This window comes from Streptopelia decaocto, assembly GCF_964273445.1.
Source record: "Streptopelia decaocto genome assembly, chromosome: 24".
In the NCBI taxonomy this organism is placed as follows: domain Eukaryota; kingdom Metazoa; phylum Chordata; class Aves; order Columbiformes; family Columbidae; genus Streptopelia; species Streptopelia decaocto.
The window spans coordinates 2698336-2712989 of NC_138679.1; the positions used below are offsets into that span (position 1 = coordinate 2698336).

Sequence of the window (14654 nt, forward strand, 5' to 3'; positions counted from 1 at the left end):
GCATTTGCCCGTTTACACACATAACCAAAGCTCTGGAAGGCATCCAAACACCCAGGACCAGCCTGATTTTCTGTCCCCGCTCTCACCCCGCTGCAGCTGTGGAGGGGACCCCGTGGGGCTGCTACAGAACCTCATTTGTCAGCTAACGCCTGGGTGTAGTAGCCAGAACCAGGGGCTTGACACATCCGACTTTTGTGCAGGAGCCCACAAAGGGGTTTTTTCATTAATACAAGCGTCTTGTTTAACTTGGACATTGAAGTAGCTGAACCTTTTCTGACTTAGTGCTCCCTGCATATATATTTCATACTTTCCTGCAATCAACCTTTCCTTTTTCCTGGCTTGGCCTTTCCCAGCGAGTTCTTGAGGACTGGCTTCCTCCAAACTGCTTTAGTGCTGCTGAAGGAGGATGGAGAGACAGCTCTGGCGACCCAAGCGCTGTACTCACAACCAACAATCGTCCAGCACCGCAACGCAGGTTTCACAGCTCCTTGTGTCACCCCTGGTGTGACCTGATTACAGCAGGGGGTGAAAAAGCTCAAGCAGCCAACAAGAGAACTGTACAACAGAATCACAGAATCATTTTGGTTGGAAGAGACACTCAAGATCATGGAGTCCAACCATAACCCCGCTCTGGCACTGCCCCATGCCTAGGAACCTCATGTCCGTCTGTCCAGCCCTCCAGGGATGGTGACTCCAGCACTGCCCTGGGCAGCCTGTTCCAATGCCCCACAGCCCTTTGGGGAAGAAATTGTTCCCCACATCCAACCTCAACCTCTGGGCAGATGTGCAGCATCCAGCCCTTTTTTGGGGAGCACACAGTGGTGGGTTCCGTCTCCTCCCAAGTGTCACCCGCCTGGGAAAGCTCAGCCCCTCCGAGGGGGATCCAGGGCTGCTCGGGTTTCCTGATCAGGGGTGAGGTCTGGGGAACACGCGCTGTGTGACACCCCCTTGTGTCCCTAAGGTCCCTTTTTCCTGTCTCTGCATCACTCCAGCGCACAGAAACACAGGCAATGGTCACAAACGTGTTCACTATCACTCCAGCGCACAGAAACACAGGCAATGGTCACAAATGTGTTCACTGTGTGGCACAAGGTGCAGCTTGGTCCCCACACACAGCTTGGCTGCATCGACTTGTTCCTTTTCCCCCGGAAAGATAATATTTAAAGCAAAAAGCATTTGTACCCACCATCCACCCAACCCCCTGAAGCCTTTCCCTGCCCAGGAGGAGCTGGGGAGGCTCTTGGGCTGGGGTGGAACACTGGGAGCCCCAACATTCATTCCTGAGACACCCCAAAGAGTCCTTAGTTACCAACGGTCAGAGCGACCACGGTGCTCCCAGCAAACGGCTCCCCTGGTCCTGCAGCTACTACAGCCGTTTGTGCTCCCCCAAAACTTCTTTCCCGCAGGTAGGAACCCACCCCGACCCCTGCAGCCCAGGACGCTCCTGGGGACAAGAGCGGAGGCGAGCACCGGCCATGGCTCCTGTCTCTCTTGCAGGCTCAGCCCCGCTGCGCCCACCGACCATGCAGCAGCAGCCCAGCCCTGCAGCCCGGGCGCCCCCCCAGGCCCCACCAGCAGGTACGGCGCCCCTGGCACCCCGTCTGCTCGGACACCCCGGCACCTTCAGCCCCTTCGCCATCCCGACCCTGGGCACTCCCAGCACCCACCAGCCCTGTCCCCAGCACAGGGGTTCAGCCAGCGCGGCCGAGTGGCCCTGCCCTGGGTCATATGTGCCCAGAAAATCCCGTTTTCTGAGCATTTCCCCAGTACCCGGGGCCATCTCTCCCATTTCCCCTCCCAGAACCGAGTCTCCTCCCGCTTTGCAGCCCTGTTCCCTGCACAGCAGCTCACCCCATGGGGGTGTCAGGGCCATCAGCAGACCCAGGGGACATTGGTGATGGGGACCAGCCCATGGAGGGTGCCCCCAGCCCATGACAACTCCCTCTCCCCCTCGCAGGGCTGCTGAGGGCACCATGTGGGTGCTGCTTCGACCCCCGTTTCTTCTGCATACAATGGTACAACCACTAGAGCACAGCGGTGGCCGCAGCCACTCCAGTGCTGCCAATTGCCATCCGAAACCTGGAGATGCAATTTGCACAACTGAGCATCTCGGACAAGGCCACCGCTGCAGGGACAACCCCGGGGGGCCACGTCCGCCCCAGCTGCTCAGCTGCCCCCAGCAACAAAGCCCCTGGGGACCCCAAGAAGAGCCTTCAACAAGATGCCCTGAAGCGGAATGTCCCGAGGCGTGACGAGCCCGGTGTCACCATGGCCGCCGTGACCCAGTGGGACTCCAGCTCACTGGCGCTGCCCCAGCACCTGCCAGCGCCCAACAAGCAGCAGGGGCGCAAGAGGAGCCATGAGCAGGGGCAGAGCCCCGAGCCGCCCAGCAAGCGCAGCACAACAATGGAGCTGCCACAGTCCCAGGCTGCCCCGGCAGAGCAGCCAGGCCGCAAGCGGAGGCACAAACCGGGGCACAGCCCTGAGTCTGAGCCCCCCACCAAGCGCAGGGCAGACGCAGAGCTGCCGCAGTCCCAGGCTGCCCCAGCAGAGCAGCAGGGCCACAAACGGAGCCACAAACGGGGGGCACAGCCCCAAGTCTGAGCCCCCCAGCAAGCGTGGGGTGGGGGTGGCAGGGGGTGATTAGACCAAGAGCAGGGGATGGGGTTCGGGGGGTTGGAGGGGTTTGGGAGGACGCAATGCTGCATTAGGGAGGGGGCTGGAAGGGTTTGGGAGGATGGGATGCTGCATTGGGGGGAGGGGGGCTGGTGATGGGGACCAGCCCATGGAGGGTGCCCCCAGCCCATGACAACTCCCTCTCCCCCTCACAGGGCTGCTGAGGGCACCATGTGGGTGCTGCTTCGACCCCCGTTTCTTCTGCATACAATGGTACAACCACCAGGGCACAGCGGTGGCCGCAGCCACTCCGGTGCTGCCAATTGCCATCCGAAACCTGGAGATGCAATTTGCACAACTGAGCATCTCCGACAAGGCCACCGCTGCAGGGACAACCTCGGGCGGCCATGTCCGCCCCAGCTGCTCGGCTGCCCCCAGCAACAAAGCCCCTGGGGACCCCAAGAAGAGCCTTCAACAAGATGCCCTGAAGCGGAATGTCCCGAGGCGTGACGAGCCCGGTGTCACCATGGCCACCGTGCCCCAGCGGGACTCCAGCTCACTGGCGCTGCCCCAGCACCTGCCAGCGCCCAACAAGCAGCAGGGGCGCAAGAGGAGCCATGAGCTGGGGCAGAGCCCCGAGCCCCCCCAGCAAGCGCAGCACAAACATGGAGCTGCCACAGTCCCAGGCTGCCCCGGCAGAGCAGCCAGGCCGCAAGCGGAGCCAAAAACAGGGGCACAGCTGCTTTGACCCCCGTGTGTTCCGTGTACAATGGTACAACCACCAGGGCAGAGCAATGGCCGCAGCCACTCCGGTGCTGCCAATTGCCATCCGAAACCTGGAGATGCAATTTGCACAACTGAGCATCTCCAACAAGGCCACCGCTGCAGGGACAACCCCGGGCAGCCATGTCCGCCCCAGCTGCTCGGCTGCCCCCAACAACAAAGCCCCTGCAGACCCCACAAGCCACCTTGCGGTCCCCAAGAAGATCGTTCAAGAACATGCCCTGAGCAAGAAAGATCTCAGCAGTGTCCCCAAGCCTGAAGAGCGGGGGCACAAATGGAGGCACATACAGGGACACAGCCTCGAGGCCCCCAGCAAGCGCAGCACAGGGACGGAGCTGCCGCAGTCCCAGGCTGCCCCGGCAGAGCAGCGGGGCCGCAAATGGAGCCACAAATGGGGGCACAGCCCCGAGTCTGAGCCCCCCACCAAACGCAGGGCGTGGGTGGCAGGGGGGGATTAGACCAAGAGCAGGGGATGGGGTTCGGGGGGGGTGGCGGTGAAGCTGTCGCTCCAGTCGCTGGGATTGAAGTCGCTGCTGGGCCACGCGGGTTCCGAGGCCTCCTCGTTCAGGAGCTCTCAGACCCTTCACCAGGCCCTGTTGGGAAGTTTAACCAAGGCTCAGCCTCATAAAACCGCCGAGCCAGCGCACCGAGAAGGGATTGAATGCAGAAGTCTGTGACCTCAGCTGAATAGTGAGTCAAAAGCACTCTGACTTTGGGCTTATTGCCCCACAAAAACATTGGTGAAATCATTTCATTAACCCCCAGGGCCTCCTTTCCTTCCTTCCTTCCTTCCTTCCCTTGGCCAAGCTGAAGCTTAAAATAGTATTTCGCATTCCTCATATTTCTCTCCAGAACTAATTAATACCCAATTAGCCAAAAGCTCTTCTCACAGCAGCGTGGCTTGATCGTGCAACCCGGCGCCCTCAGCAAAGGCAAGAACGCCCTGCTGGGCTCCCCGCTCGCCCAGAGGCCTTTCTGATGGAGCATCTGGAGAGAACTGCTCTAGGGCAACAAAACCAGGAAAACCGTAAAATTAGAGCCCCACGTGCAGTCTTACCCCCGTCCACATGCGCACGCAACGCTTGTGCGCCCAGAAACCAACTCAAGCTGCAGCAATTCCCCCACGCCGCAAGCACAGCTGCTCTTTGCCAGCTTCCAGCAGCCCCAAAGGCAAAAACCTCAAGTTACTTTCTGCGTCCTCTTGTCGGTGCCTGCGCTACAATGCGGGGTTGAAGCTGCGCTCCAGCCTGCTTCCCTGTGCTCTTATTTCATTAAAAGGGCCTTGCAAAGCCCGCGGATTCAGCGCAGGGGACAGCGAAGAAGGTGGAGCACGGTCTTTTTGCATTTGGACTCCAGGGTTATTTCTCACCCTCTCGGTAGCCCAGGCCAAGCATGAGTCAAACAAGAAGGGACGTGAGCTGGGAAGGGAACCTCATCCAGGAGAGCTCCGAACACGTCACCCCATGAGACATCGAGCCCCCTCACTACGAGTTCTTGCCCAAGGCCCACACACACCAGCCAGAGCAAGCGCGTCACAGATGAGGCTGTTTCTGGTGGGTTGGGATGTGGACCAGGAAAGGTTGTAACAAGAGTCCTAAACACATGGGGAAAACGTGGCGGGTATAGAGGAGGGCGCAGAGCTCAGCAGGCGCCATCTCGCATCCAACATCAACGTCAAGTTTGGTTTTCAGCCTGAGCTCCCACCCACGGACTAAAGGCAAGGACAGGCTTTGCGCTCCAGCCTCACAAGCTCCAGCCCTTGCTCATTAACCTCATTAACACAAGCAACAGGCACATGCGGCAGCCCCTCAGATCTGGAGTTTTGTGCTGCCTACAGCCCATGTCCAAGGACAACCCCAAACCCCGGGGACACGATGGCCTCATCTCACAGCTCCTCCGTCCCTCCTGCAGCCTGTCCCTAGCAGGAAGAAAGCCAGGACCAGGCCCAGAGCACAAACCAGCTCTTCCTATGGCCCAGCAAACAGACAAAGCCCTCCCACACCTCCGCTGGGTTAGGCTTGCAAATGTTTCCAAAGGGCAACATGGAAAATCCCGTTGCTGGAGCAGCCACAACAGAATTCTGCCCATGGGATGGCTCCAAGGCAGATTTATGCCTCTGTGCAATGGGAGCTGGCACACACCAGCTGAACGCCTAGAAACTAGGCGCCGTATTTACTGCTTAAAAATCAAAACAACCTCAAAATCCAAAAAACCTAGAGCAAGAGCCTTGTATCTCTGCAGAGAGCTCCATCTTCCCCAGCCGGGAGCTCTGGAGATGCAGAGCAGCCAGACTCCCTCGCCAGAATCAGGGAACCCCTCAGAAGTCGCAAAACAAAAGGCCACAGGTTTATTTTCCCGTCCCTCACGCCATGACCAGCCCTGTGTCCACTCCGGAGCGAGGCCGAGGGCTCAAGGCTCCACACGGAGCCCGGCCACGTGCTCGGGGCACCCCGAGCGGCAGCAGCACACCCCCGCTCCCGGCCCGCCCAGCCCGCCGCTGTGAGGCTGCTGGGCCTCGGCCGGGCCTTTTATACCCTCCTCGTCACGTGGCTCCGCCCCGCCCCGCCCCTTTCGTCATCACCGCGAGCGGCAGCATGGCGGCGGCAGCAGCGGGCGTGGCGCCGGTGAGTGCCCGGTGAGTGCGCGGTGAGTGCGGAGCGGGGCTGCCCAGCCCTGCCCGGTCCGTCCATAACCCCGGGGCTGCCCAGCCCAGCCCAGCCCAGCCCAGCCCTGCCCGGTCCATCCATAACCCCGGGGCTGCCCAGCCCAGCCCAGCCCAGCCCTGCCCGGTCCGTCCATAACCCCGGGGCTGCCCAGCCCCGCGATCCCCCCGGTACGCGCCAGTCCCTGCCACAACCCCAACCCGGTTCGTGCTCAGCCCCTCCGTGAACCCCGGGACGTGCCCGCCCCCTCCATAGCCCGCCACTCCGTGCCCGGTCCCTCCATAACCCCCGGTCGGTGCCCTCCCCGGCAGCCCCGTGTCCCGGTCACCCCGCTCAGCCGGTGCCGTGTCCCCGCAGGTTCCTCACCTCCAAGGAGCAGTTCCACGCGTTCCTGCGGGCCCGGGGGGGCGGGGAGGATGGGGAGGAGGTCGAGGAGAAGAAGGAGGATGAGGATGAGGATGGCGGCGGCCCCCGGAGCGAGCCCCCCGCCAAACGGGCGAGGCCGGAGGAGCCGGGGCAGGACGGGGAGAGCCGAGAGGAGGATGGAGCAGCGGAGAAGGAGCCGGCGGAGCGGAGGCGGGCGCGGGGGCAGAACAAGAGCCGGCCGTGCATGAAGCCCACCCACTACGAGCAGAACAGGCTGTGCCCGTCGGTCACGCAGGTGGGACACGGGGCTCTGGGCGCGATGGGTGCTCAGAGCGGCTCTGGGCCAGGCAGACCCAGCTTACCTCACCTGTGCTGGAGGATAGTGGTGGTGTCCCAAAACTGGGTTCTTCACCCAGTTCATTATCACGGTATCACGGTATCACGGTATGTTTGGGATTGGAAGGGACCTCAAAAGCTCATCCAGTCCAATCCCCCTGCTGGAGCAGGAACACCTAGGTGAGGTCGCACAGGAACATGTCCAGGCGGGTTTTGAATGTCTCCAGAGAAGACGTCCTTTGTCTCTGTTTCTCGTATATCTCCAACCCTGGCATGCCTGGGTGGGGAAGCAGAGGGCAGAGGTCTCACCCCGCTCTTTATCGTTTTAAGGGCTGTGCAGAGAAGTGCTACTTTGGTGCGCGGTGCCGCTTCCTCCACGATGTTGGCGAGTACATGGCCGCGAAGCCGGGCGACCTGGGCCGCAGCTGCGTGCTCTTCCAAACCTTCGGCAAGTGCGTTTACGGTGTCACCTGCCGCTTTGCCCAGTCCCACCTTGGCGCCGGCTACCAGAACATCGTCAACTCAGACCTGGCCAAGCAGTGGGAAGGGAAGACGCTGGTGAGGAACAACCTCTCCAAGGACCTCCAGCAGCAGCTGCGCAAGAAGAAGTTTAACTTCAAGAAGGCCGATGAGTATCTCCGCGGTCTGGCCAAGCCCCACGGCGACGGTGGGAAGGGCGGCAAAGCCACCGGGTGCTCTGCAGAGGAGCAAGAGGTGCCCAACTGCACAACAGCCCAGGAGGGCCTGGGAGACGGCCCCGAATGTCCTGTGCGACCAGAGCAGGGAGAAGATCCCAAACCAGACGCCTCGCAGAGCGACGAGGAGCCTTCCTCCATCAAAACAGCCGGCCCGGTGACAGATGAAGATCTTATAAAGCTGCGGGCATGCGAGAAGAAGAAGGTGAGAGTTTGGTTGAGGGCTGCCGTCTCTTGTCAAGTGACTGAGATTGTGCTTGGGAAGACGGGAGGGAGCTCTGGGCTGGGTGGGAGGCAGAGGACAGAGCTGCCTGGGGACTGTGTTATTATTGTGAGGGGCAGGATGTGGGAAGGTGAGCTCTTGGGGTCGTGGTGGTGTCCTTGGAGGGGGAGAAGCAAGAGAAGCTGCGGCTCCTTGCACGTGGAGGAGCTGAGCTGTTGGTGACGGTGGAAACGAGCTGCTGGAAGAGTCGAACTGGGGCTGGTTGGTTTGTACTGCACGATGCCCTCCTCTCCTCCTTGTCACCTCCTTTTCTCCTCCTCGTCACCTCTGTCCTTGCACCCATCAGCCAGTCTCGCATCCCTCGGTCTGTAACTGCTTTGAGTTTTCTCCAAGCCGAGCAGTGAAAACAACTGGAGCGGTTCAGTTTCTGGTTCTTTCATCCAAACGATACGTTCTCAGGGAATAGCTGAGGTTCCTGAACAAAACCGGTGATCTTCTGGTTTTCCCACTGAGTTATACTCATGGCAAGTGATAAAATTGCTGACTTGTTTCCCTCTTGTTTCCCAGCTGGAAATCCAAGGCAAGCTCTACTTGGCTCCACTCACCACGGTGAGTAGATCATTCTCCCCTTTTGTCAAATGTTGCTGTTCCGCATTTGGAGCAGGGCAGATCTGAAGAACCACGTCTCTGCTGTCTCTCCCAGTGTGGTAACCTCCCTTTCCGAAGGATCTGCAAGCGCTTCGGGGCGGACGTCACCTGCGGAGAGATGGCTGTGTGCACCAACCTGCTCCAGGGCCAGTCCTCCGAGTGGGCTCTCCTCAAACGCCATCACACCGAAGATATTTTTGGGGTGCAGGTGAGTGCTGCCACCTTGATAACCTAAAAAAATGATAACTCGCTTCTGAAGAGAAGAGCTGCTTCTTGAACTCAGGCAACCTGTCCCCTCTTTGATAGCTGGAAGGGGCGTTTCCAGACACGATGACCAAATGTGCAGAGCTCCTGAACCAGACAATTGAAGTGGACTTTGTAGACATCAACGTGGGGTGTCCCATTGACCTGGTCTACAAGAAGGTAAGATGTTCTCCAGCACGTTTTGTGAGTCCTGTTGCTCCAAAGGTCTTGAGGTGCTCCAAAAGTCTTGAGGTGCTCCAAAAGTCTTGAGATGCTCCAAGTCTCAGCTGCATCCCCTGAGCAGAGAGCTGCTGTGGAACAGCTCCAAGCAGCATCTTCACTATGTGAGGAGGCAGAAAATCTTGACTCTCCCGCTTTTTGTCCCCCAGGGAGGAGGCTGCGCCCTGATGACTCGGACCAACAAGTTTGAACAGATCGTCCGAGGGATGAACTCGGTGAGTCGGCGCATCTGCCGGCAGCGGGGGATGAGCTGATGGAGCCGACTCCTGCCTCACCCTCCATTTCTGCAGGTGCTGGACGTCCCGCTGACTGTGAAGATACGGACGGGGGTGCAAGAGAAGATGAACGTGGCTCACAAAATAATCCCCAAGATCCGCGAGTGGGGAGCGTCCATGGTCACGGTACAGGGATCATTGGCCGGTGTCCGGGGAACTCTGCGCAACACGGGGGTGACTTTACCCTTCCCCACAGCCCAGCGGCTCTTTTAAACACCTTTGCCGAGCTGCGTACGAGCTTTTAGTGTTTTCTGCTCATGACAGTGAAAAATTCAGGTGCGGGGAGCGTTTTTGTGGGTGCTTCTGAGCTTTGCGTGCATGACAAAGGGAGATGGTCCCTGCGGTGCTCTGGGAGGGAGCTTTCAGCCCAATAAACCTCATTCCAGAGGGATCCTTGACGCCTGCCCGCGTCATTTCCTTTGCTGAAGCGCGTTATTCCCAGTCTGCTCTGCCTCCTCCGGGCGTTTTTTGGGGTCTCACTGCAGGTTTCTTCGGCAGCTCCACGGCCGGTCCCGGGAGCAGCGCTACACGAGGGGCGCGGACTGGGACTACATAGCGGAGTGTGCCAGAAGAGCCAGCCCCATGCCTCTCTTCGGTAGGTGTTTCGTTTTGCCACGTGGAGTGGAAGTGCTGCGTGTTGAATTCAAAAGGATCAGCCTGAAGGAGGTGGAGTGTCAGCAACATCCCTGGGGGGCTCAGAACATGAGCTGTGGGGCCTCTTTGGCCAATCTGGCTCTTGGACCCCGTGTCCTTTGTGAATTTTCTCCCATGCCTGGATTCGCTCAGCTTGACTTGCCCTCTGTATCGCTCTGACCTCTGGCTTCTCCCTTCTGGACAGGAAACGGTGATATTTTATCTTATGAAGATGCTAATCGAGCCCTGCAGATGGGCGTTTCGGGAATCATGATCGCAAGGCAAGTGCTTGTGTTCCCCCCTGGCTTCTGAGCTTCATCGGTGCAAGAGTAAAAAGGGAATTAAATACCTGAACAGACCCGAAACACCAGAAGTTTCTTCTTGGCGAAACTACTCTTTGAAAGTTGGTAAAATCACTTTGCATCTGTGGGAATGTCCAGCAGGTTCCTGTTGAAACTGAGATAAAAATTCAAGCGGCACTGGCGGGCAGATGAGTGCTGGAAAGCCTCTTAGATTAGTTGGCGTGTTCAGAAGCATCAGCGAGGGGAATAACAATGCACTTCTTTGCTGCAGAGGGGCGCTCATCAAACCGTGGCTTTTCACTGAAATTAAGGAGCAGCGCCACTGGGATATCTCTTCCAGTGAGAGATTTGGGATCCTCAAGGACTTCACCAGCTACGGCCTCGAGCATTGGGGCTCGGACACGCAGGGGGTGGAGAAGACGAGGAAGTTCCTGCTGGAATGGCTCTCGTTCCTCTGCAGGTAACTCGGGTAACTCAGCACAGCGAGCCCACGTTGTCCGAGCCACCGCACCCACCGCTGCTGCGTTTCACTGCAGGTACATCCCAGTCGGCTTATTAGAACACCTACCTCAGAAAATTAACGAGCGACCGCCTTACTACATGGGGAGAGACTATCTGGAGACGCTGATGGCAAGCCAGAACGTGGATGATTGGATTAAAATAAGGTAAGAAAGCGTTGAATTTCAGTAAAATCGGTGGGAAGGGACAAGGCAGAGCACAAAGTCACCTTATGGAAAGTTTTAGTTGAACCAGAATCCAGGAAATACGTTAAACCACCTCGACTCTAAAGAAAATTACTGTGCACTGAAAATACAGCGTGCGTTCCAAAGTGTGAAATAGTTCAAGTCTTAAGCGAGGCCAAATGTGATCGCGCTAGCGCTGACTTCCATCATTTTGGGACCTGACCTTAATGCAGTTTGGCATGAGCAGGGTTCTGGCTCCGCACACGCACAGCGAGAGGTTGGGAGCAGCTTTTCGGAGGCTCGTGTTGGTTTTGGCACGTCCCGGCCAGCGGTGTCGCCACGTTCAGGTCACCAAACCCGGCACCGCCCCTGGGGACTCCCCGGCGAGAAGGACGTTGCCCTTCCCTGGTGGGCTCGTCCCTCCGGGGCTGTGGTTTGGGGCTGAAGCTCAGCACTGGGGGTGCTTTGGTGCAGCAGCCTTCATTTCTAGGGAGATTAAAGTCTTGATTTGAGACACCTGAGTGTACTCACCATCGCTATAGAGCCACGTGGCCATAAAACAACTGTGTATGGTGCACTGAACACAAACCTCTCCTAATTTTTTTGTTTTATTCTTCTCTTTCTTCCAGCGAGATGCTTCTGGGCCCTGTACCTACCAGCTTCACCTTCCTGCCCAAACACAAGGCCAATTCCTACAGGTAGGGCTGAGGAGCCCTTTCCCGCGGCTGCGGGTCGAGCGGAGGCGTCGAGGGGCGGGTTGGCTCCAAAATGAAATAAAGGTTGATGTTTTTAGAAGCCCGGTTGTCTTCACGCCCCCACCGAGAGTCCTCGCCACGAGTCCCGCAGCACATGGGCTCAGCCAGCGGTGCCTCGCTAATAGAGAACAGTGCGATTAATTAACAGCATACGGGCCACTGCAGAGCTCTGGCCTCCTGCTCGCTTGTCCTCTTGTTCCCAAAAGCCCTCTTGTTCCTCCCAGGATGTCCTTGGTGGTGCCAAATGGTCCACGTACGATGTACTGACCCGATCCCCGGGGTCCTGCAGAGCACAAATAGTCCCAGCACCTGGGCAGATGTGCAGCATCCAGCCTGTTTTTTGGGGAGCACACAGTGGTGGGTTCTGTCTCCTCCCAAGTGTCACCCGCCTGGGAAAGCTCAGCCCCTCCGAGGGGGATCCAGGGCTGCTCGGGTTTCCTGATCAGGGGTGAGGTCTGGGCAACACGCGCTGTGTGACACCCCCTCGTGTCCCTAAGGTCCCTTTTTCCTGTCTCTGCATCACTGCAGCGCCCAGAAACACAGGCAATGGTCACAAATGTGTTCACGATCACTCCAGCGCCCAGAAACACAGGCAATGGTCACAAACGTGTTCACTGTGTGGCACAAGGTGCAGCTTGGTCCCCACACACAGCTCGGCTGCATCGACTTGTTCCTTTTCCCCCGGAAAAATAATATTTGAAGCAAAAAGCATTTGTACCCACCACCCACCCAACCCCCTGAAGCCTTTCCCTGCCCAGGGGGAGCTGGGGAGGCTCTTGGGCTGGGGCGGAACACTGGGAGCCCCAACATTCCTTCCTGGGACACCCCAAAGAGTCCTTAGTTACCAACAGTCAGAGCGACCACGGTGCTCCCAGCAAACGGCTCCCGCGTTCCCCTGGTCCTGCACGAGTGGGCACAATGCAGAGGGAGAGCGAAAAAGGATGCAGAGGGAGAGGCTGAGGCTACACCTTCCCCCTCCCGAGGGCTCCCAGCAGGAAGGACCCGTCGCTGGTCACATCCCTGTGTCCTGCTCCCATCCTCCACAATCGGTCTGGAAGCATCATTACAAGATGCTTCTTGCAGTCCCACCTCCCACTCCGTGGATTCTGGTCTCACCCCCCAAACCAGCTGCCGTTTCGCAGTGAATCCACCTCCCTGCACGCACCGGATCCCCGGCCAAAACCGCTTCAATCAGACCAGACCCTGCATCTCCCCCCAGTGCTGCAGCATCCGCCCGACACTTTTTAGTGATTAAAGAAGAAATGGGACCACAACAATCCTTGTACAGGCCTGAGCGTTTGATACATGTTTATTGCTATTCAGGTTTAGCCGGGAATGGGGTGCATTGGGTGGGGTGTCCTCCTCGCGCAGTGCTGCACAGCTCCAGGGCGTCTCGCTCGCGCATCCATACGAAGCAGAAGGTGCTGGGCTGGGTCGGTCGCGGCCGTGAAGAAGAGGACGCACCAGCTGGGTGAATGTCACTCCATGGGAACAGGGGAGTTTAAACCTTGGTTGGTCAGTTGTTTTTTTGGGGTTTTTTTAGACCGTTTTATCTCATCGGCAGGACCTGAAGCGCAGACTCCGACCCAGGGAGCGTCCATTGGTGTTATTTACACATCAATCCAGCTTCCTCTCTTGTCTCCTGTTACATTTACAGACAAACATCACCCTGACAAACAGCACAGGACAGTAAGAGGGACGGATGTGCCACTACACACGCTTTCTTTTTTCTTTCTAGTAGCGAGATTTTTCCACGTGTCACAGCCACCTTAGTACCATTTGTAACTAATATATTTGGATAGAATATACTCTGATGCAGAAGCACACGAGGCCCCTGGAAAAGCTCACACCAAATACTGTATCATTAGAAAGAATAATAATAAAAGCTATTTATGACACGGTCTTTATTCACAGAAAGATTTGCCCCGGGGCGTTGTTTTTGCAGTTTGGTTTGATGCCAGATTCCACCCCCCCCCGCTCTGCCCTGTCATCCACATCAGCCCAGACCCCCCAGGACACGCGAAGGGACCGTCGAACGGCCCAGCCTAAGGCACTGCAGTCGCGCACCCTCCACCGCGCTCCGGGTGCAGCTCCGCGGACATCAAGCGAGAATTTGACAAAACCCAGGACGCGGGAGCAGTTCCCTCTGCCTGGGTTCCCTGGAGAGGATGGGGATTGCTCGTGGGATTGCCCGTGGGCATCAGAGCGCAGGGGGCGACCAACACGCTTTTGCCACCGGCCGCCACTTCCTCAGAGTCCTTTGGTATCTTGGGTTGTCCTGATAGTGTCCCGGGAGCATTTGCGAACCAGCGATGAAAGGCCAAGCTGGGGAGACGTGGGAGCAGGTGGGAATACACATTCTATGGTCCCCAAGCACACACGTGTGGGTCCCCAAGCACACACGTGTGGGTCCGTGAGCACACACGTGTTCTGCTCCAGCAGGACCAGCTGGACGTGCAGCCCGGAGCCCTCTCCCTGGGTGGGTATGAGACGAACTGCCCTGCGCTCCCCGGCACGACTGATTTGGCAAAGTCAGAGCCAGGACAGCTCGTCTGGAAAGGCTGGAGGAGAAGGGTCGGGTATTTTTCCTTCTTCTTGGGCACTGATTGGTTCAAGTTTGTATCACAGTGAAGTCTGAGAAGTGGGGAAGAAAACGCAAACCACCTTCCCTGAAAGAGAAAGCCTCGTTTCCCGCGTTCTCGGGCTGGAGAGGACAGCCTGTCCCAGCCACGCTCATCCCGTCGCCGCTGACCGTGGAGGCCTCCATCGCTTGGTTGTAGACGTCGGAGCTTTGCTGTCCAGACAGCAGCTGTGCAGGAGGATGCAGGTGCCAAAACCAGCCCCATCCCACCGCCCGCCCGGGCTCACCCATCCTCAAACACCAGTAAACAGAAAGAGAAACTAAGAGGCACTAGTAACGCAGATACGGGGAGGCTCAGGTTTGCGACCGTCAAACCTGGCTCCGGGTGTCTTCGTCCAAGCGGAGGAAAAGCCGAGTCCTCGGTTCAGATCTCCTGCAGCGAGTGGCCGGGGTCGCTGCGTTCCCGCTTCACCAGCGGCTCCCCCACGCTCCGGGAGTCCGTGTCCACCTCGCTGCCCAGGTCACTGATGTCATCTGCAAAGGACAGGGCTGGGCATGAGAGTGGGGACCGGAGGGGAAGGGGTTCTTCTACCCAACAGAGCCAGCACCAGG

At 58.3% G+C, this 14654-nt stretch overlaps 2 protein-coding genes across 13 annotated transcripts in view; one reads left to right on the forward strand and one right to left on the reverse strand.

Annotated features, from left to right (window-relative positions):
* The first annotated feature begins 5967 nt into the window (after positions 1–5967).
* On the forward strand, positions 5968–11485 carry LOC309449719 (tRNA-dihydrouridine(47) synthase [NAD(P)(+)]-like). Its single transcript, XM_082072049.1, has 13 exons — positions 5968–6034; positions 6420–6723; positions 7095–7664; positions 8250–8291; positions 8386–8538; positions 8637–8753; positions 8963–9028; positions 9104–9214; positions 9587–9683; positions 9927–10002; positions 10295–10483; positions 10560–10688; positions 11336–11485. The coding sequence occupies exons 1-13, from the start codon at positions 5994–5996 to the stop codon at positions 11406–11408; spliced, it is 1968 nt and encodes a 655-aa protein (XP_081928175.1). The 5' UTR covers positions 5968–5993; the 3' UTR covers positions 11409–11485.
* A 1260-nt stretch (positions 11486–12745) lies between these two features.
* The window catches only part of RFX2 (regulatory factor X2), a 47498-nt gene continuing 45589 nt past the window's right edge, over positions 12746–14654 (reverse strand). For 11 of the 12 annotated variants that reach the window (XM_082072120.1, XM_082072123.1, XM_082072122.1 and 8 more), the window contains one exon: positions 12746–14576. In XM_082072120.1, the coding sequence (XP_081928246.1) occupies positions 14467–14576 (110 nt within the window). In that variant the 3' untranslated portion in view covers positions 12746–14466. The remainder of the gene's footprint in view (positions 14577–14654) is intronic. The other variant, XM_082072116.1, reaches the window with a different exon arrangement.